Source organism: Peromyscus eremicus, chromosome 4 (genome assembly GCF_949786415.1).
Source record: "Peromyscus eremicus chromosome 4, PerEre_H2_v1, whole genome shotgun sequence".
In the NCBI taxonomy this organism is placed as follows: Eukaryota; Metazoa; Chordata; class Mammalia; order Rodentia; family Cricetidae; genus Peromyscus; species Peromyscus eremicus.
Window position 1 is genome coordinate 63474471 of NC_081419.1, and position 17617 is coordinate 63492087.

The 17617-nt window shown below is 32.0% G+C and overlaps 2 protein-coding genes across 2 annotated transcripts; both read right to left on the minus strand.

Annotated features, from left to right (window-relative positions):
- Nucleotides 1-640: 640 nt before the first annotated feature.
- LOC131907770 (olfactory receptor 8H1-like) lies at nt 641-1585 on the minus strand. The gene has a single exon (XM_059258865.1). The coding sequence runs from the start codon at nt 1583-1585 to the stop codon at nt 641-643; it is 945 nt and encodes a 314-aa protein (XP_059114848.1).
- A 14731-nt stretch (nt 1586-16316) lies between these two features.
- LOC131908246 (olfactory receptor 8H1-like) lies at nt 16317-17264 on the minus strand. The gene has a single exon (XM_059259297.1). It carries the CDS (start codon nt 17262-17264, stop codon nt 16317-16319), a length of 948 nt encoding a protein of 315 aa, XP_059115280.1.
- Between the last annotated feature and the right edge of the window lie 353 nt (nt 17265-17617).

Sequence of the window (17617 nt, forward strand, 5' to 3'; positions counted from 1 at the left end):
TATTTTAATAATTTACTTTGAACCCAACTTAGGATATACAGATTATATTCCTTTTCAGATAGTTGTATTTGTGATTTAGCATAACTGAAAATAATTTCCAAAACAGCAGTCAATCGTTTTCATATACAAGCAATAATTTCTTCATATAAAGCAATATGCTTATAATGTTAGTACCTGACATTTGTGATTATTTTCTCGAATGGATTTCATACATCATCTAAAAACATTGTTTTGGAATTATTCTCCTCTATTGCTGATGAAATTGAGAGTTAAGCACCCTGTGAAATTTGCTATTTCATACCACAAGAGGATGCCATCTGAGACTGTGGTCACTTTGAAAATTCCTTTACTCATAAGGTAATAATTTAAGATTTGAGCATGGTATAGTTTTAAGAAGTGTAAACATGTCTTCTATTTTTTATATTGAGTGTCCATAAAATCTGTGTGTATAACAAGTATTTCATTTTCTATTATAAAATATACTTTTCAAAACACATTCCTGGAAATTTCCAAGAATTGTTTGTATAATGGAAATGACATCACAATAAGACAATAAACCTTTTGCTTATTTTTAGATGGAGAGGCCAGGGGGATAATGTGAGTAAAGGAAAGTTGAATTGTTAGCATAGTTGTTATTATCTTATGTGTCCAGAGTTCTCTCTCTCTTCTTTATGACTCTACTGACAGCACATTTCACTTCTTTGTTTCTGAGACTGTAAATGAATGGGTTCAGCATGGGGATCACAATAGTATAGAAAACAGATGCCACCTGATCCTTTCCCAAGGAGGAGGACCTATTTGATTTTAAATGAGTAAAGATTAAGGTTCCATAAAATATGGTAACTGCTAGGATATGAGAGACACAAGTTGAGAAGGCCTTTTGTTTTCCTGTAGTTGAATTGATCTTCAAAATAGTAGAAAGAATGGACACATAAGACACAGATATTGTAATAAGGGACAATAGTAGGGTAGATCCAGCAAAAACATATATAGTGATTTCAATATCACGTGTGTTGCTGCAAGACATGGCTATAAGTGGGGGTGCATCACAAAAAAAGTCATTGATGACATTAGACTTGCAGAAATCCAGTGTTCCCATGCATATCATAACAGCAGTAGAATCCACAGCTCCAAGCACATATGAGCCAACAAGAAGGGCACTGCAGAATCTGCTGGACATAACAAATGAATAGTGTAGAGGGTTGCAGATAGCTACGTACCGATCATAGGCCATTGAAGACAGGAGAAAACACTCAGTAGCGGCAAAAAGGACAAAAAAGTAAATTTGAGTGAAGCAGCCTATGAAGGAAATGCTCTTGTTTGAAGTCATCAGGCTCTCTAAGGTTTTAGGTGTGATGACAGTTGAGTAACTGAGATCAAGTAATGACAGGTGGGTGAGGAAGAAATACATCGGAGTGTGAAGCTGGGCATCCAGACGAATGATCAGCATCATGCCTATGTTCCCCAGCACAGTGACCAAGTATATCAGGAGAAACAGCACAGAGAGGACCAGCTGGATCTCCTTGGAATCTGTCAGCCCCACGAGGATGAAATCAGGCTTATTTGTGTAATTCCAGGTGTTCATTTTGAGCTACCCTAAACTGTTCAGAAATTAAAGGTAACAACTATGTTGAATAAATCTTAATAAAATATTTTATGTATGTTTACCTATTTTCTTAATTAATTTCTATTGCCTCAGAGTTGATATAGCTTTTATGGTGTATTTTAAAAAAAGGAATGCCAGAAAGTGAAGCATGACATTTGTTTATTATGTAATAAAGATAATAGAATTCTTTACAGGTTTAGGGGAACTTTTATCCCATCATTTGCAAAGAGGAACAAAATTCAGAATATTAAATAACTACTGAGTGTTTGCATCAAATGCCTCATGATTGTCTGTATATATTCTGACTCCAGAACATGCTTGTGATTCTTTATTTCTTTTATCCTTAGTTCTTGGAATTTAAACAAAACTTTGACTATACAATGAACAAAGCTAAAAAACCATTTAAAAGTATTATTTGCTTTTCATTTCCTTGAAATATGAATTCTCTCTCATTACTAATAAATCATCTTTTTAAAGAATCTTTGTTGACTGCATTAAAGTATATGACCATTGATGAAAAGATAATCTTCCCCAGAAATTCAAAGTTCTACTAAAAGTACAGTTTCAAAATATGATGCTGACTTTTAGAATCTCATGTCATTTACACATTTTTTTTGCAGAAATCCTGACAGTCCTTGTGGAAGTTCCAATCTTAGTGTGTACAAACAGTCTTACAATAAACACCTTGTTTTATTTTAACTGTTCTAAGTTCCTATAAATTTCAGAATACTTACTGTGAGCCAAATTGTTGGGAAACAACAACCACAGACAGACCTCTCAATATCATATGCCTAAAATTTTGAAAATTTTCATTTTTTTTCAAAAAATAAAAGAGGAATTAGGTTTAAGGATCTTAATGCTTCTGAAGTATGGTTTTCCTTCAGATTTCCAAATATTGATGTATTCATTTTCTTTAGATGGGAAGTCAGCCAAAATATTTTATTCAGATGTTGTTGAATAGAACATTCACAGTAGCTAAGAGCCAAATGAGTTCTAGGAGCTCCTATGAGTCTCAGTAGAGCAGTGTATGTCCCTCCTCTGTCCCAAATAATTATAGGGAAATTTATGTAACGTGCTTAGCATGATGCAACCTGTGGTCATCCTCAGGGGCCAATTTTTAAGCAAGATTGCCCTGCTCTTGAGAACCAAAGTTCAAGCAGTAATTGAACCAAAGTTTCATTTTCTCTAGAAGCCCCACAGTGAATAGAATGACCAAGTCTTCTCTTCTGCTAATACATATGCAATGTAGAGTGGTCATATGCAGTCATTTTTTTATTACTTCAGAAGAGAAAAGACATCAGATTTATGTGTTTAGCAGTGGTATTCTTAAGATGGTACATATGAAGTTTTCAGTGAGATATATTTTTAATTGAGAGAATGATTCTATAAACAAAGGCTGTGTTCATTAAAAAGAATATGCTACAATAAGATATCAGCATGCCTCATTTATATAGTCTGCTTATGATTTATTTTATTTCATTAAACATGGCAAATGAGATACAAAATTAAAAATTCCTGACCATTAAAAAACAAATAGCAGTGCAAAGCTTACTCCATTTTTTGGTATCATGTTATATACTTTCTTAAATGAGAATGAACTGTCTTAAACTATGGTGTAAATAAAGCTAAATAGTTTTTGAAGAATGTTTCCCCAGAGTGAAGAATAAAAAGGATAATAAAACATTTTACACAGAGAAAATTGGAGTAAAAGACTCTTCTTAATCTGTCATCAATTTAAAATCAATTAAAAAAGGAAATGAATAAAATTTTTGAGAGATATTGGTTCACAAACAAGGTACCTTTTCTAAAAAATTAAATAATCCTAAAAATAATTCCCATTGTAAGTCAGTATTTTACTGCCTCTGCCTTCTGAGTGCTTGAATTAAAAGTGTGAGACACTATGAGAGGGTAGGCATAGATTTTAAATTCATTATTCAAGGGCTTAATATCTAGTACTCCATAAAATAAATAAAATAGAAATAAATCTACATGAAACTAAGATAAACATGCTGATACACTATGTATATTATGTATTTAAGGAAGATTCTATGGTTGTGAGTTTCCATTGGAATTTTTCAATGTCTTCAGTGTTAAGTGTGCCCTTCATAGTATTTCTTTCTCCTGGCCATCACAATCTCTGCCTCATTTAATCATTCTTGTTCCATTATGTCTCTTTCTAAAAGTTACATAATTTTATAAAGACACAGCACACATCATCACTTAAGACAAGAGCTCATCTTATAAAAAGAAATGTACTCAAAGCCATACCACCATTATATTTCATGTTATGATATTTTTGAGGTGAGCATTACGGAATAAAGAACTTTTCTACATCCTATTATTAACATACTACCTTACTAAATTAAAATGTTGGCAGTATGCCAGAGATATTTTGTTTTGCATTCTACGATAGGGTATCAAAAATATAGCTAGCTGCATGTAAAGTTTTGGATAATGTTTTAATTAAGGATTTTTTACAGTCTTATTGTTGCTTTCAAATAAACAATCATAGACATTTTCAAGGAAAGATGAGCAAAATGAGTAATGATGATCTTACTTATAATTAAGTATATAATTTAAATTTTTAGCAAACTCACGAAGAACAAATACTAAGTCACTTTCATCAAAATTCCACCCCTCTCCTTCTTTTCCAACAGTATTCTAGAAAAAACTGGTGTTTTGAAAATCTTCATGGCTTGCTATTTGGTATGCAATTTGTACCCATCCATACAGACAAATTAATAAAATTTCATTCTTTCGTAATCTCAGTTCCACTTCTCTAAAAACTTGTGACTTCTTTTTCCTTAATGATATGTTTTTAAATTACTTGAAATTTTTGGATACCATCTAGAGTTTTTATTGTGTTAAAACTATTGTCATATTTCACCCTGAACAAAATGCCACCCAAATGTCTTAAATACCTGAATACAAGACTTGAAATTTTGAAGTTGATGAAGGAAACATTATGGAAACTGCACCTAATTCTAGCTGGCTTCAGAATACTCCTCACATCCCATTCACACATCAAATCTGAGGCATCTGAAAACTGAACTCAAACACTATTAGCTGAACCTTTATCTGAGAGGTCCTGGATAAAATCAAGTGGAGATCTAAGCACTCACCCAACAATATGAGACCAGATTTCTATCCTGAGAAACACTGCTGACAAAATCCAGATACCTGAGTCACAGGTCAGAAAGATGCAATGTGAGTAACCAAAGAAAATGTGAATTACTTCTAAAATTATTACCCCCATAGAAATGACAACGTAGATGAAACAATAGACAATGTGTTACAACTAGGAATTATAAATATTGTCAAAGAATTCAGAGAGGGCAGGACTAAATGCTAGAAAGAAGAAAACAAAGACAAACCATACAGTTGAATGAAATATTGAAAATAATCTAGGGTATTAAAAATAGAATTTAATAAACAGACATGCTAAAGAAAGGCAAACCTGAAAACTTGAAAAGAAAAATTCAAGGAATCAAATAAAAAAGCTCATTAGAAATCCTCATCAGTAGATTAGATAAAGTGGAAGAGAGACCATCAGTTCTTGATGTCATAGTAGAGGATTTGGATCATTAAATCAAAGAAAATGTTAAACCTTTTAAACCCCAAGAAAGAAACAGCCATGGACTTTGAGAAATTGTCAAAATACCAAATCTCCAAATTATATGTATAGAGGAAGGAAAGTAAAACAGGTCAAATTCATAAAAATAGCTAAGAATATAATAAAAAATCCAAAATTTTAAGAAAGAGAGCTGTATCCAGGCACAAGAAATATGCAAAATACTATAACAAAATAAAATGAGAAAAGAATCTTCCCATAAAACATTAGAGTCCAAATAGAAAAAGTATTGAAGAAAACTGAAATATCAAGTCCTAGATAAAATCAGGCCCATCAAAATAACAGGGCACTTGTTTGTGAAGACTTTAAAGCCTCACGGATTTGGCTCAGTATTCTTCAAGTTACTGGAGATCACAAATGTTTCAGACTGTGCTTCCCCAAAACTATGTCATAGCCAGAGGAAAAATAAAAATTAGGCCACATTAAAGAAATTTGTGATGAATATTCCAACACTTCAGAAGATAGAAAATTGAGAATACTTGTATCTGAAAAGAACATTAAACACAAAATGCCAAGAGGAATAAATAAATAAGTTTGGAATAGTTAATAAAACGAGTTATATGAAAACATCCCAAAACAATAAATGTCAATATATATATATAATATATATATAATATATATATATTATATATAGTTCAATAATAACCCTTAATATTGATGGCCTCTACGTCCTATTAAAGAAAGCAGACTAACATGTTGAATGAAGAAAAAAAGATTCAACTTTCTGCAGCTTTGAAAAATCACCTCATAATCAATCATAGACACTATCTTAGGACAAAAGGATGGAAATAGATATTCTAAACAAATGAAACAAGGAAACAAAATGGAATGACAATTCTAATATTTTATGAAATAGATTTCAATTCCAAACTACTGAGAAGATATGAAGAGGGGTAATTCATGATCATTGAAGGAAATTCTTTAAAATGATATTACAATCCTAAACATTTATGATCAAATATAGGTAAACCAGTTTCATAAATGTAATACTACTAGATCTAAAACCAGAGAATAATCACAATACAGTGTTATTGGTGGAGCTGTCTTCAATACACCATGCCAACCCATAATAGGTCATTCAGACAAAAACTAAACAAACACTGGATTTAAATAATATTCTATTTCAAATTGAACTGACAGATTTCTAGTACTTTCCACCAGAACGCTAAGGGTACATATTTTTCTTAGCATCTACTGGAGTAAGGTTGAAAAACACTTAGCCAGATTAATCAAAGATATAAAGATAAAACAACATTTAATAAGATTAGAAATGAAAATGGAACCATGAGAATAGAGTATCATTGAATTCTGAAAGTCATAAGAGCAGACTTTACTAAGGAAAGGGCAATAGAATACATGGTAATGAATGAATGGGGATGGAGGTACTGGAATGGGCTGATTAAACAGGGAATGTGAGGGAAGAGGGGATAAGGGACAGAATACAAGGAAAGATATTTAAACTAAAAACAGATCTGAGGAGTCATATAGAGACCTATAGTAAAATCTTCTCAACATATATACACATATGAAAGGAATTTAAATGGAATTATCATATAACAAATGAGAGAAATCTCCAATCAGACATACTTTATCAACAATTAAAACTTCCAGCATCAAGCATAAGTGTCATCTAATTGAGTTTTTGGCCAAAGGAGCCACTTGGAAACCTCAAAATGGCCCAGGATATTGCCAAGGCTCTTGGTTGTACTGCACAAACTGATGGTAAGGCCATATTGCTGAAGAGAACACATACATTTCATGGGACTAGGGGAATACCAAATAAGATTATTCTGTTAACAGAACAGAGTAATACAGTTATTCATAATTAACATTCAGCTATACACAGATCAGTATCTCACTCAGTTATCATCATAGAAGCATCCTCTTACCTGAGTTGGGAACTAATACAGAGATCTACAATTAGATAATATGCAGAGAGTGAGAGACTTTGGTACATTCAGTCCTAAATGGGATGTCTTCATCAACTCCCCTTTGCTTAGGATTCAGGGAACCATGCAGAAGAGGAGGCAGAAATATTTTAAGAGAGAGAAGAAATGGGTAACACATAGAAACAATGTCTTCCAGATACAACAGGATTGGTGCTCATATGATATCATCTAGTCTGTGACAGCATTCACAGGGTCTGCACAGGCTTAATCCAAGTGTGGTTTCAGCACTTAGGAGGGGAAGTGGACAGAATCTCAAATCCTCAACCAAGAATCTATCTCCAGTTAATAACCACTAGCAAGGCAAAATCAGTTTTCTCCAATGGGAGTCTTACTGGATACATAAAAACCATAGTTAAGGGCAGGCCACATGGCTAACATTAAAAAGCCAACACACATTACAACCTCAATGAGAAATTGTTTCTGTTGTTGTTGTTTTTGTTTGTTTATTTGGGTTGTTTTTGTTTATTTTTCTGTTTTTTGTCTCATTGGTTTTTTTGGAGCATTATTTTAAATCTTATTGGTTTTTTCCTTTTCTGTAACAGTTTCCTATTTTGTGTCTTTATGGATTTGGTTTGAGAGTATGTTTTATACATTTTCACTGTGTTTCTTTAAAATTATTGTCTGTTTTCTTTGTTGTTTGTCCCCTAGTTTTTTAAAGAAAGGGAGAAGAAGACATGAAATGGGATGTTTGGGGAGGTGGGGATGATCTCACAAGAGATAGAAGAAAGGATACCATAAAATATTTAAAACCAGAATATATTTGAATTTTCCATGACAAAAAGACTTTCTGGTGTTCTACTGCACAGTAAGGTGACTACCATAATAATTATTTACTACACATTTCAAAAGGAAGAAGAAAAGATTTTGAATTATTTCATCAAGTAATGACATCAGTGTACAAAACACATTGTATAAACAAGTACACCATATTCAATACAATAAAATGTATTGAAATGGTAATACCTACACACTAATGTAATATGCAATTAATGAAATTAACATGCAAAAATGAAATTCTTCATTTTTAACTGACCTTTAAAATGTTGAATAATAAATACCCTAATAAATAATTATTTATTTTATATTTTGAGATTATAATATAATCACAGAATTTTCCCTTCTCTTCCTTTGCTCCAAACCCTCACATGTATCCTTTCTTCCATCTCTCAAATGCATGTCCTATTTCATTAATTGTAGTTTCATCTTTATATTTGTAAATACATAAATACTATATGTTCAGCCAAGGTAATATTATTGGACCTGATTTTTTCAAAGCTTACTATTTGGTCCTGGATATCCAACTGGTATGCTCTTCCCACCCATAGAAATGCTGTAGAAATACTTTTTGTCTCAGCCTAAGTATGCCTTAGTTGGCAGTAATATTAATACAGAAGCAGCAGCAACAACAACAGCATAGCTGTAGTTGTTGTTGCTGTTGTTGTTTTTGTTCTTCTCCTTTTACTGCTACTATGAATAATAATCGTAATATTATAATAATAACTACTTCTTTTGTCTTTTCCTCCTCCTCCTGCAACTCCTTCTATTTCTTCTTTTTTTTTAAAATAAAGTGCTTATTTTGACTTATAGTTCCAGGAGGATATAGTACATCATGGACAAGAAGATACAGCATTTTATGTAAAGCCTGGTCTCAGAAGCATGAGGCTGGATGGTCACATTTCATCTGTAGTAAGGATCAAAGAATGAACAGGAAGTCAGGCCAGGATATAAATCATCAAGCTCTGCCTACAGTGATTCATTCTTCCTTGGAGGCTGTTCCTCCTAAAGATTCTATGACCTTCCCAAATAGCACCACCAGCCTCTGAGGATCATTTCACATTTAAACTACAGTGCTGTCAAAGTTAAAATGCCATCAGCTAAAGCAAATTATAATACATTTAAAATATTTTTACAAAATTACAAATACTTAAAAATTGAATACAAGGAAAATTAGAAAATAATCAAAATGGCTTCTTTGAAAGTCACCTAGTAATGTAGGACATGTGAGATGAAAACAAAGCATAGAGCGAAAGAACAAAAGCAATCTTTTCTTATACTCGGCTTATACTTAAACCAGCCATTCAAAAGGTGGATTTTGGAAGCATGATTTTTTTAACTTTTGGCATATTCATATAATTACTTCATTTAATACATTTACCTCATTTTCCTTTTCACTTTCCTCAATCGAGTCTCTTCCATATACGTCTATGACCTCTGTTTCCATAAATTGCTGTTACTTATATCTACATATATGTATATACGTATGTATTCCTACATAGATTAAGGCAGTGTGTTCAGTCTGTATAATGTTATTTGTATGTATGTTTTCAGAGTTTGCCATTTGGTATTGAATAAACAACTGTTGTTATCGTCCCATTCATAGCTGCCTATAGTTCTTTGTGTAGGGCTGGGTCTCTTGAGCTTTCCCCTATACTTTGCCATGTTTATTATGGCTTTACTCCTTCAACTTAGGTTTAGAAAGTCATGTTGGTAAGATGTCATGGGTGTAGCTTCTGACATTCATTGTAGACATTCTCTCACAGGAAATACGTAGTTCCTCTCTTTCTTATATTCAATGTGTCACCTAATCCTCAGTCATCTTTTAGGTTTAGGAGTGGGAGGTTTTTGGAGATTCATCCATTGTGACTTGGCTCCACATGTATGAATTTTGATTGGCAACTAAAGAATTTTGAGAACAGGAGAAATTCTTTCACAGGAAAGATTACACCAATGGTTCTTATACAAAATGTTCAACAGTGAAATAAACAAATATAAGTAACATTCCATGAATTAGACTAGTTGCATTTAGGAATATTTTTGTATGTATTCATACATAGATGCATGTAAAAACAATTAATGAAAGAAAGAGGCCATGAATTAGAAATAGAGGTAGGAAAGTTATGTAGGAAGATTTGGAGGGTTGGATGGAAAAATAGAAATGATGTGATTATATTATAATATCAAATAAAAAATTAAAAATAAGGAAATGAATTTAAAACATGTTTTTTTAAAGGGTGCAATATTTCATTGAAGATCATTTTCTCAAAATCAGTAAAAATAAAATATGATAGTTTTCACAGTGATGAAGAATAAGGGATTCTTATGCATCTTGATTTATTTCATTCTGAAATTAATTTTCCTGTAGTTACTTTAGAAGGAATGAATACTTCAGAATTTTAGAATATGGTTTAGTGTGATGAATGGAGTTACTTTTTCACAAATCATACACTTGACCAACATTTCTGAAGACAGTATAACGCAGAAGAAGAATCTTAATTGATAAGGGTCAGGCAATATAATCAGCAGACTTTAAAATGACGTTCAAACTGTAACAAACAGATCAGCTTTACAAGTTCTCAACTCATAAGATATCCAGCTAACTAATAAGATATTCTAGTGATCAGTTCTAAACACATTTGTACAAACAGCACTAAAGAGATTCAATAAGTTACATGTGCCATAAATAAAAAATAAATATTTGAGAGCATTTACATGCACAGAAAGAATTAGAGAAGGGAAAGGGAATGCCAGAAAAGATATAGAGCACTACTATATGAAATTCTAAAACAAATTTAATCAAAGTAAAATTATTGAAAAAAAAAAGAGTTATGGTTAAGAATGTCTTTCTGCACAAATTTTCCTCCAGAAGACACTGAATTCATCCACTCACCTTGAGCAAGATTTTTTTTAATCTGTCTTGTCTTTCTTCTTCTTCCTCTCCTGAGTTATTTTTACTATTACATTATAATTTCTTTTTCTGCCACTACTTAGGAATTGGAAATTTTTCATTTCCTCTAGGTTTAGTTTTCATTTAGTTCATCAATATTTTCCAATGACGTGTTTTCATTTTGATAATGTTAATTGTCTGCTTCCCTTTCTCATTCTCTCTCTTCAACCTGGATGATAATATTGTTCTTTTTAAATAATACCTTTTACTATTACATGCTGGTTTTATTTTTTTTATTTTTGGTTTTTCAATGCAAGGCTTCTCTGTGTAGCTTTGTGCCTTTCCTGGAACTCACTCTGTAGACCAGGCTGGCCTCGAACTCACAGAGATCTGCCTGCCTATGCCTCCCGAGTGCTGGGATTAAAGACGTGTGCCACCACCGCTTGGCTGTTTTTGGTTTTTTTTTTTTCACATTTCACACGTAAGTGAAAGCATATGACATTTATTCTTGTCTGGTTAATTTCACTTAATATAATAATCTCCATTTCTACCAATTTTTAAACAAACAACAGTATTTGTCTATATAATTTCCTAAGAATACTGCAGTCTGTATATGAGACAAGTTTTCTTTACTCCTCTGTTGATAACACCTAGGCTGCTTCCAAGCCTTGGTTATTGTGATCTGCTATATGAATGTGCTTTACTCTAGGTTATATATATATATATATATATATATATATATATATATATATATGATATAATTGTATCATAAGGAAATTCTAAACTTGTCTTTTGAAGAACCTGTATAGAAACTTCTAAAAAGGCTTCACTGGTTTACATTCCATCAGCACAATCACAAACATACACACACAAATATTAGTATTGGACTTCATCCTTCCCTGCTTTCTCTGATGGTCCTTGTCACAACCATTTTCAATGAATAAGATTAAATCTCAATATAGATTTTCTTTGCATTTGCTCCTGGATATTGATGTTAAACTTGTGTATGTACTCTTAGATCAATTGTAATTCTTTTGTGAATTGTCTATTCCACTCAATTGCTTATTTTTGGATTTCTCATATACAACCACAGAGCAAGAAGTTTCTGTCTCACTAAGAGCCATAAAAAGTAGAAATGCCCTCAACTACCAAAACAAAATAGGAACCAGAAAGATCACTTAGATGTAGCTATATACAAGATAGTCATTTCTGTGTACAAAACAGTCATCAAGAAATTTTCTTTTCTACTTTCTGAAAGTGTGTCCTCTGAATTTCAGGAATGTTTTATCTTCTCCTCAAGAAATGTGCTCCTATAAAGAGAGGCACATGAGAATCTGAACACATAGACATTGTGAAGTGCCCTATCTTCACCTGGCATCATTTGATCATAATTATTAGTTTATTTACAAGCATTCTCCTGCCCATTCTTCATAAAATACAAAGAAAAATATATACGCACCCTTGTCACATAAAATGTTTTATAAAACAATATTGATGGTTTTCTATAGTTACAGTCCTTGCCAATTTTATTTTCAAATATATTAAAAAAACTAATGGACCTAGAAGAAACATTCCTCCTTAGTAATTAATAATCCATACTTACATGATCTAATACTAGATATTACTACATTTAGTAGCCTGTATCATTTCATTTAGGTCTCATAAGCATTCTGAGAGATATGTGTGGTATCACCTTTTACTGCAGAAAACAGTACACAAAATTAAATTGTTCCAACTATGTTTCTTAAGACTGGCTTCAGGACTAAAACTTAACTTTCTTGGTTGCATAGCCTCTCATTTAAAGTTTATTATATTAGAATGAAGGAAAGAACATACTTTTCCTTCTACCAATTGTGTTATTCATTCTTCAGACCATGTTATACAAAATATTGAAGGTCTGAAGTCAGAGGAAGCAATAGAGGGAAAAAGGAATGTCTTCTTAACTCACAACCTTCCATAGCTCCAATTCCAGGGTATCTGACTCCCTCTTCTATTCTTGCTAAGCTCCAGCCATGAATAGCACATACATATATGTAAACAAAATACTCAAATATTACATTGAACGAAGAAAAAGGCCAGAGTGTTCAGCCTCTTGTTTCAGGCAAAAAATCCAGGAAAGTAAGATGAGAGCAATGAAATCTCAAGTCAAATGAGACAATTATCTGTAATTTATGGCTCAAAAGAAAAAGAAAAAGGTTTAGGGATATTGGTCAAAGTCAGAGAATTTACCACATGTGTAAGAGGCAATGTTCAATCTTCTATATATAAAAAGTGAAAAAAGTATATTTATAAAATTAATGTTGTAAGAAATATAGCACGAATACCAGAAAAGAAGAATTGGGTCTATGTTATATTAGGAGACATATTAGAGATTATTTTATACCTGATTTTTGGGATATGAACCTTAAATCCAAGCTCTTGGGCATAGTAAATATATGTAAACTCGTGATTTCACATAGTATGATTTTATTTATAGTTTAATTTTGAGTTATACTTTTACCACTTTCTAGATTAGCATCATAACCTAAGAAACTAGCATTCCTATTGCTACATCCTCCTAGGTTCTGTATTTCTCATGAAACAAGATGAGATTAGACTCAAGAGACAAAATGTCCTTGGTTTTACCTCAGTTTTCTATGTTGTCATCATCCTTACTGTATAGACTGAGGTAGGCAATGCTCTACAGAGGATATAATAATTAAATTAAATAGCAAATATAAAATATTTATGTTGCGTATAGCTTTTATTAGTAATGATTCTATATAAATGCTTTGAACATTTAATGTAAAGTTGGTAAGATATCTCAACTAAAATTGAATATTGTTCTCAATTTTGACAATCTGAAACGTTACAAATCTTTTGACTACTCTTGCTCACACAAAGAATGTATATTTTCTAGCCATACAAATAGACAAGACTAAAGCAAAGTAGATTTATAAGGTAAAATATAATTGGACAGCTGTCTTCTAGATTACACAAATAGGTAAATGCAGCTAACAGCTCTTTCATCAGAGAAACTTCTCATTTCCATGCGTAATAGTTAATGAAGAGATTCTTAACTGTGCAAAGAGCTGAGAATATGTGACAGTCGAGTACTCTGTGCTAAATAAGACATCAATATCACCCCCTCCGATGTTCTGGTAACAGTGCAGAAGACAGGCAGCTGGGGGATCAGAAGAGTAATATGACACGTTGGTGTTTGTTCATGTCAAGGATGTCTCAGTGATGACCATCTAATAGTTGTGGCTACTTGCACAAGTTCTAACACACAAACATATGTACAAAACTTGGGAAGGAGTCAGCAGTACTTGGAGGAAAATGAAGAAATAAGAGGATTATGATAGCAGGGGCAAATACAATAAAAATACCATGTATACAATAGTGATGTTCTCTTTAGAGATGAGCACTCCTAGTATCCTACTCACTACAATAAGCTACAATTTTTCCACTGAGGCCAGAGACTTTTTTGACCAAATCTGAGAGTAGCACTAGTTCTAAGGCTATAAATATACATTTCACATATACATGATATCTGTGAAAAGATATTCTAATGTTGAAAGCTGTAATGAATGCCTACATACATATAAATATGTTACTATTATGTTAGAACTTCATGAATAATATCTTAGTAAAATTTGTATTTAAAAAATAAATACATATTAAATACTAGTCATATAATTTGACAGAAAATGAGAAAAATATATGGAATTAGGCATATTCACAATCAAAGAAAAACAGACCAGGAAAATGTTACTTGTGAACATTTATTAAAGTGTTATTAATTATCACAAACAGAAACCAATAGGAATACCAACAATATAGATTGCAGTCAACACAGTCACTTGAGAAAAAATAGGACATAATGTTCATGGAGGATTAACATAGTATAATGTCAGTCTTTTGAGGGGTTAAAATCGGGAAATATTTGATATTTTAATAAACTGGAGTGTCTGAATTCATGAAAATAAACATAATTAAATATATGTACAAATATAGTAAATCAATATAATTCTAAATTAACAGTTATATATTTCAGAAAGAAAATATATAAATGTCTAATTTATATCTATATAATTACAAAAGATCAACAATTTAAAGACTAAAAGATTTCTACTACAATTTCTAAAACAATTTTTAAATAGAAGATACACTAAACAGAAATAATATGATATATATACATATAACTCTAAAAATAAATTTAATACTCCATCTGAAAATGTTAATGACTTTCAACATAATATAAATTTATTGTCAATAATAGACCTTAGAGTGTTTCTTTTGTATAATACAATAAAAGCTCTATGAAAGATTTATTTTAAATATTTTACAAATGTAAATTAATAACATAAAAGACAGTAAAAGAATATAAGTAAAAAATACTTGCTATATCCCAATTGATCTTACTATTAAAAGTTTATGAGCTGCACAAACAGGTTTATCACTGCATCCAGAATTCTGACTTGATGTGAGTATAGGATATGAACTCTAAAGCAATGTAAGATAGGAAGCAAGTTCTTATCCACACTGAAAATACATTAACTCATAATTTGTAATGACAAAGATAATCAAATATTAAACTTTAAGTGAATGAAGAAAGTTGCAAAAGCATATAGAGGAAATGACAAGTGTTTAGTTATGTTATACATTTACATATGTACAATCAAATTGTTGATTGATAAGAACAGGGAAATACATATTAGTAATTATCGCAGTGCTTCTTTTTGTTAATAACTTTATTTTCTACATTGTCACCAATATTACAGTATGCTAGTTCCTTATCATTTAATTTTACTTCAATAATTTAACTCAAATCCAAATTTTAGAACTATTGATTTTATTTCTAGCTATTTGTATAATTGTAATAAAATTAACTGAAAAACTGGTTAAATATCTGTGAATATTCTTCATACATACTATGAATGAAATTGACCAATGTCTTTAAATTATAATAAGCAGAGTTTTCATTTTCTTCAATGGGTTATATCCATTTTGTTATCAAATGGACATGGAATTATTTATTTTGTGCAACTGAGAAAAATGAGACTTAAACTTTCACTCACTTACTATGGATAGGACCTACAATAAACTCTTTCATATTACAAAGAGAATGACTTTTGACATTATTAATGTGTCAATGTTATGTTCCCTAACACAGATATTTGAAATTTAATAATATATTAACTACTATATAAGCTTAAGAATTACAAGTATATTTTCTGACATTGCATGCTATTTACCCTGATAATCACAAATATTTAGCGCATGGGTTTAATATGCATGTCCTGATTTTTCAGTAATGACACAGACATTTAAAGTCACATTCTGAGAAATTCCCAAACTTTGGTCATGGAAGGGAAGCTCCACAAAATTAGGAAGATGAAAGAAAGCTGTCAGGTTCATGCAGAGAGAGAAGGTAAAGAAGTGCTCAGTGGGAAAAGAAAAGTTTTTAAATATCGAGCAACACTTTTATTTTAATCTCTGAGTGCCCTCTCTCTTTTTCACAACTCTAATGACAGCACTTTTCACTTCTTTGTTTCTGAGACTATAAATGAGTGGGTTCAGCATGGGGATCACAATGGTGTAGAAAACAGAAGCTACTTGATCCTTTCCCAATGAGTAGGATTTACTTGGCTTCAAATAAGTAAAGATCATAGTCCCATAAAAGACAGTGACTCCAAGGAGGTGAGAGGCACAAGTGGAAAAGGCTTTGTGCTTACCTGAAGAAGAATTTATCTTCAAAACTGTCGAGAGAATGGACACATAGGATGAGGAAATTGTGATAAGGGACAGGAGTAGAGTAGAACCAGCTAAAATGAATATAGTGACTTCAGCACCATAGGTATCGCCGCAGGACAGGGCTAAAATTGGGAATGTGTCACAAAAGAAATGGTGAATTACCTTGGAGTTGCAGAAATTCAGTGTGCTTAAGCAAAAGACGGTTACAGAGGAATCCAAAGCTCCAATCATGTAGGAGACAGTGATCAGAGCATGGGAGCGCCTTGTTGACATAATAACTGGATAGTGGAGGGGATTGCAGATAGCTACATAGCGGTCATAGGCCATTGAGGAGAGGATAAAGCATTCAGCAGCTGCCAAGAGGACAAAAAAGTACAATTGGATGAAGCAGCCCATGAAGGAAATGTTCTTTACAGAAGTCAGCAGGTTCTCTAAGGTTTTAGGTGTGATGACAGTTGAGTAACTGAGGTCAAGGAATGACAGGTGGGTGAGGAAGAAATACATCGGAGTGTGAAGCTGGACATCTAGACGAATGATTAGCATCATGCCTATGTTCCCCAGGACAGTGACCATGTATATAAAGAGGAACAACACAGAGAGGACCAGCTGGATCTCCTTGGAATCTGTCAGTCCCATAAGCATGAATTTAAGTTCATTTGTGTGATTCCAGGCATTCATAGTTAATGGTCCTAAAATCTGGAGAAATTAAACATAATACTTAGCCTGAATGATTTGAAAAACATTTTTCTGTATATGCATTTAAAAGTTTTTTCTAATTGCATTTTCTCTTAAACAATATTATTTTACAGTTTTGGCTGTAAGAAATTTAATCTACCAAGTAGAGACAGATAAAGCCTCACTTGAGTATGATCTCATATTGGTTAGCATGCTTCACGATGTTAAAGAAACTGGTACTATTATGAATTAATTTCTTTAGTCAAAAACATTAGACTATATAAACCACTATTACCCATTTATTTTAGATTAGTTAAATAACACAAAAAAGATCAAATAAATTAAGATAATTTAAT

Excerpts from the sequence above, each read along its gene's own strand:
- LOC131907770 (XM_059258865.1), bottom strand. The coding sequence starts at position 1,585 with ATGAACACCTGGAATTACACAAATAAGCCTGATTTCATCCTCGTGGGG.
- LOC131908246 (XM_059259297.1), bottom strand. The coding sequence starts at position 17,264 with ATGAATGCCTGGAATCACACAAATGAACTTAAATTCATGCTTATGGGA.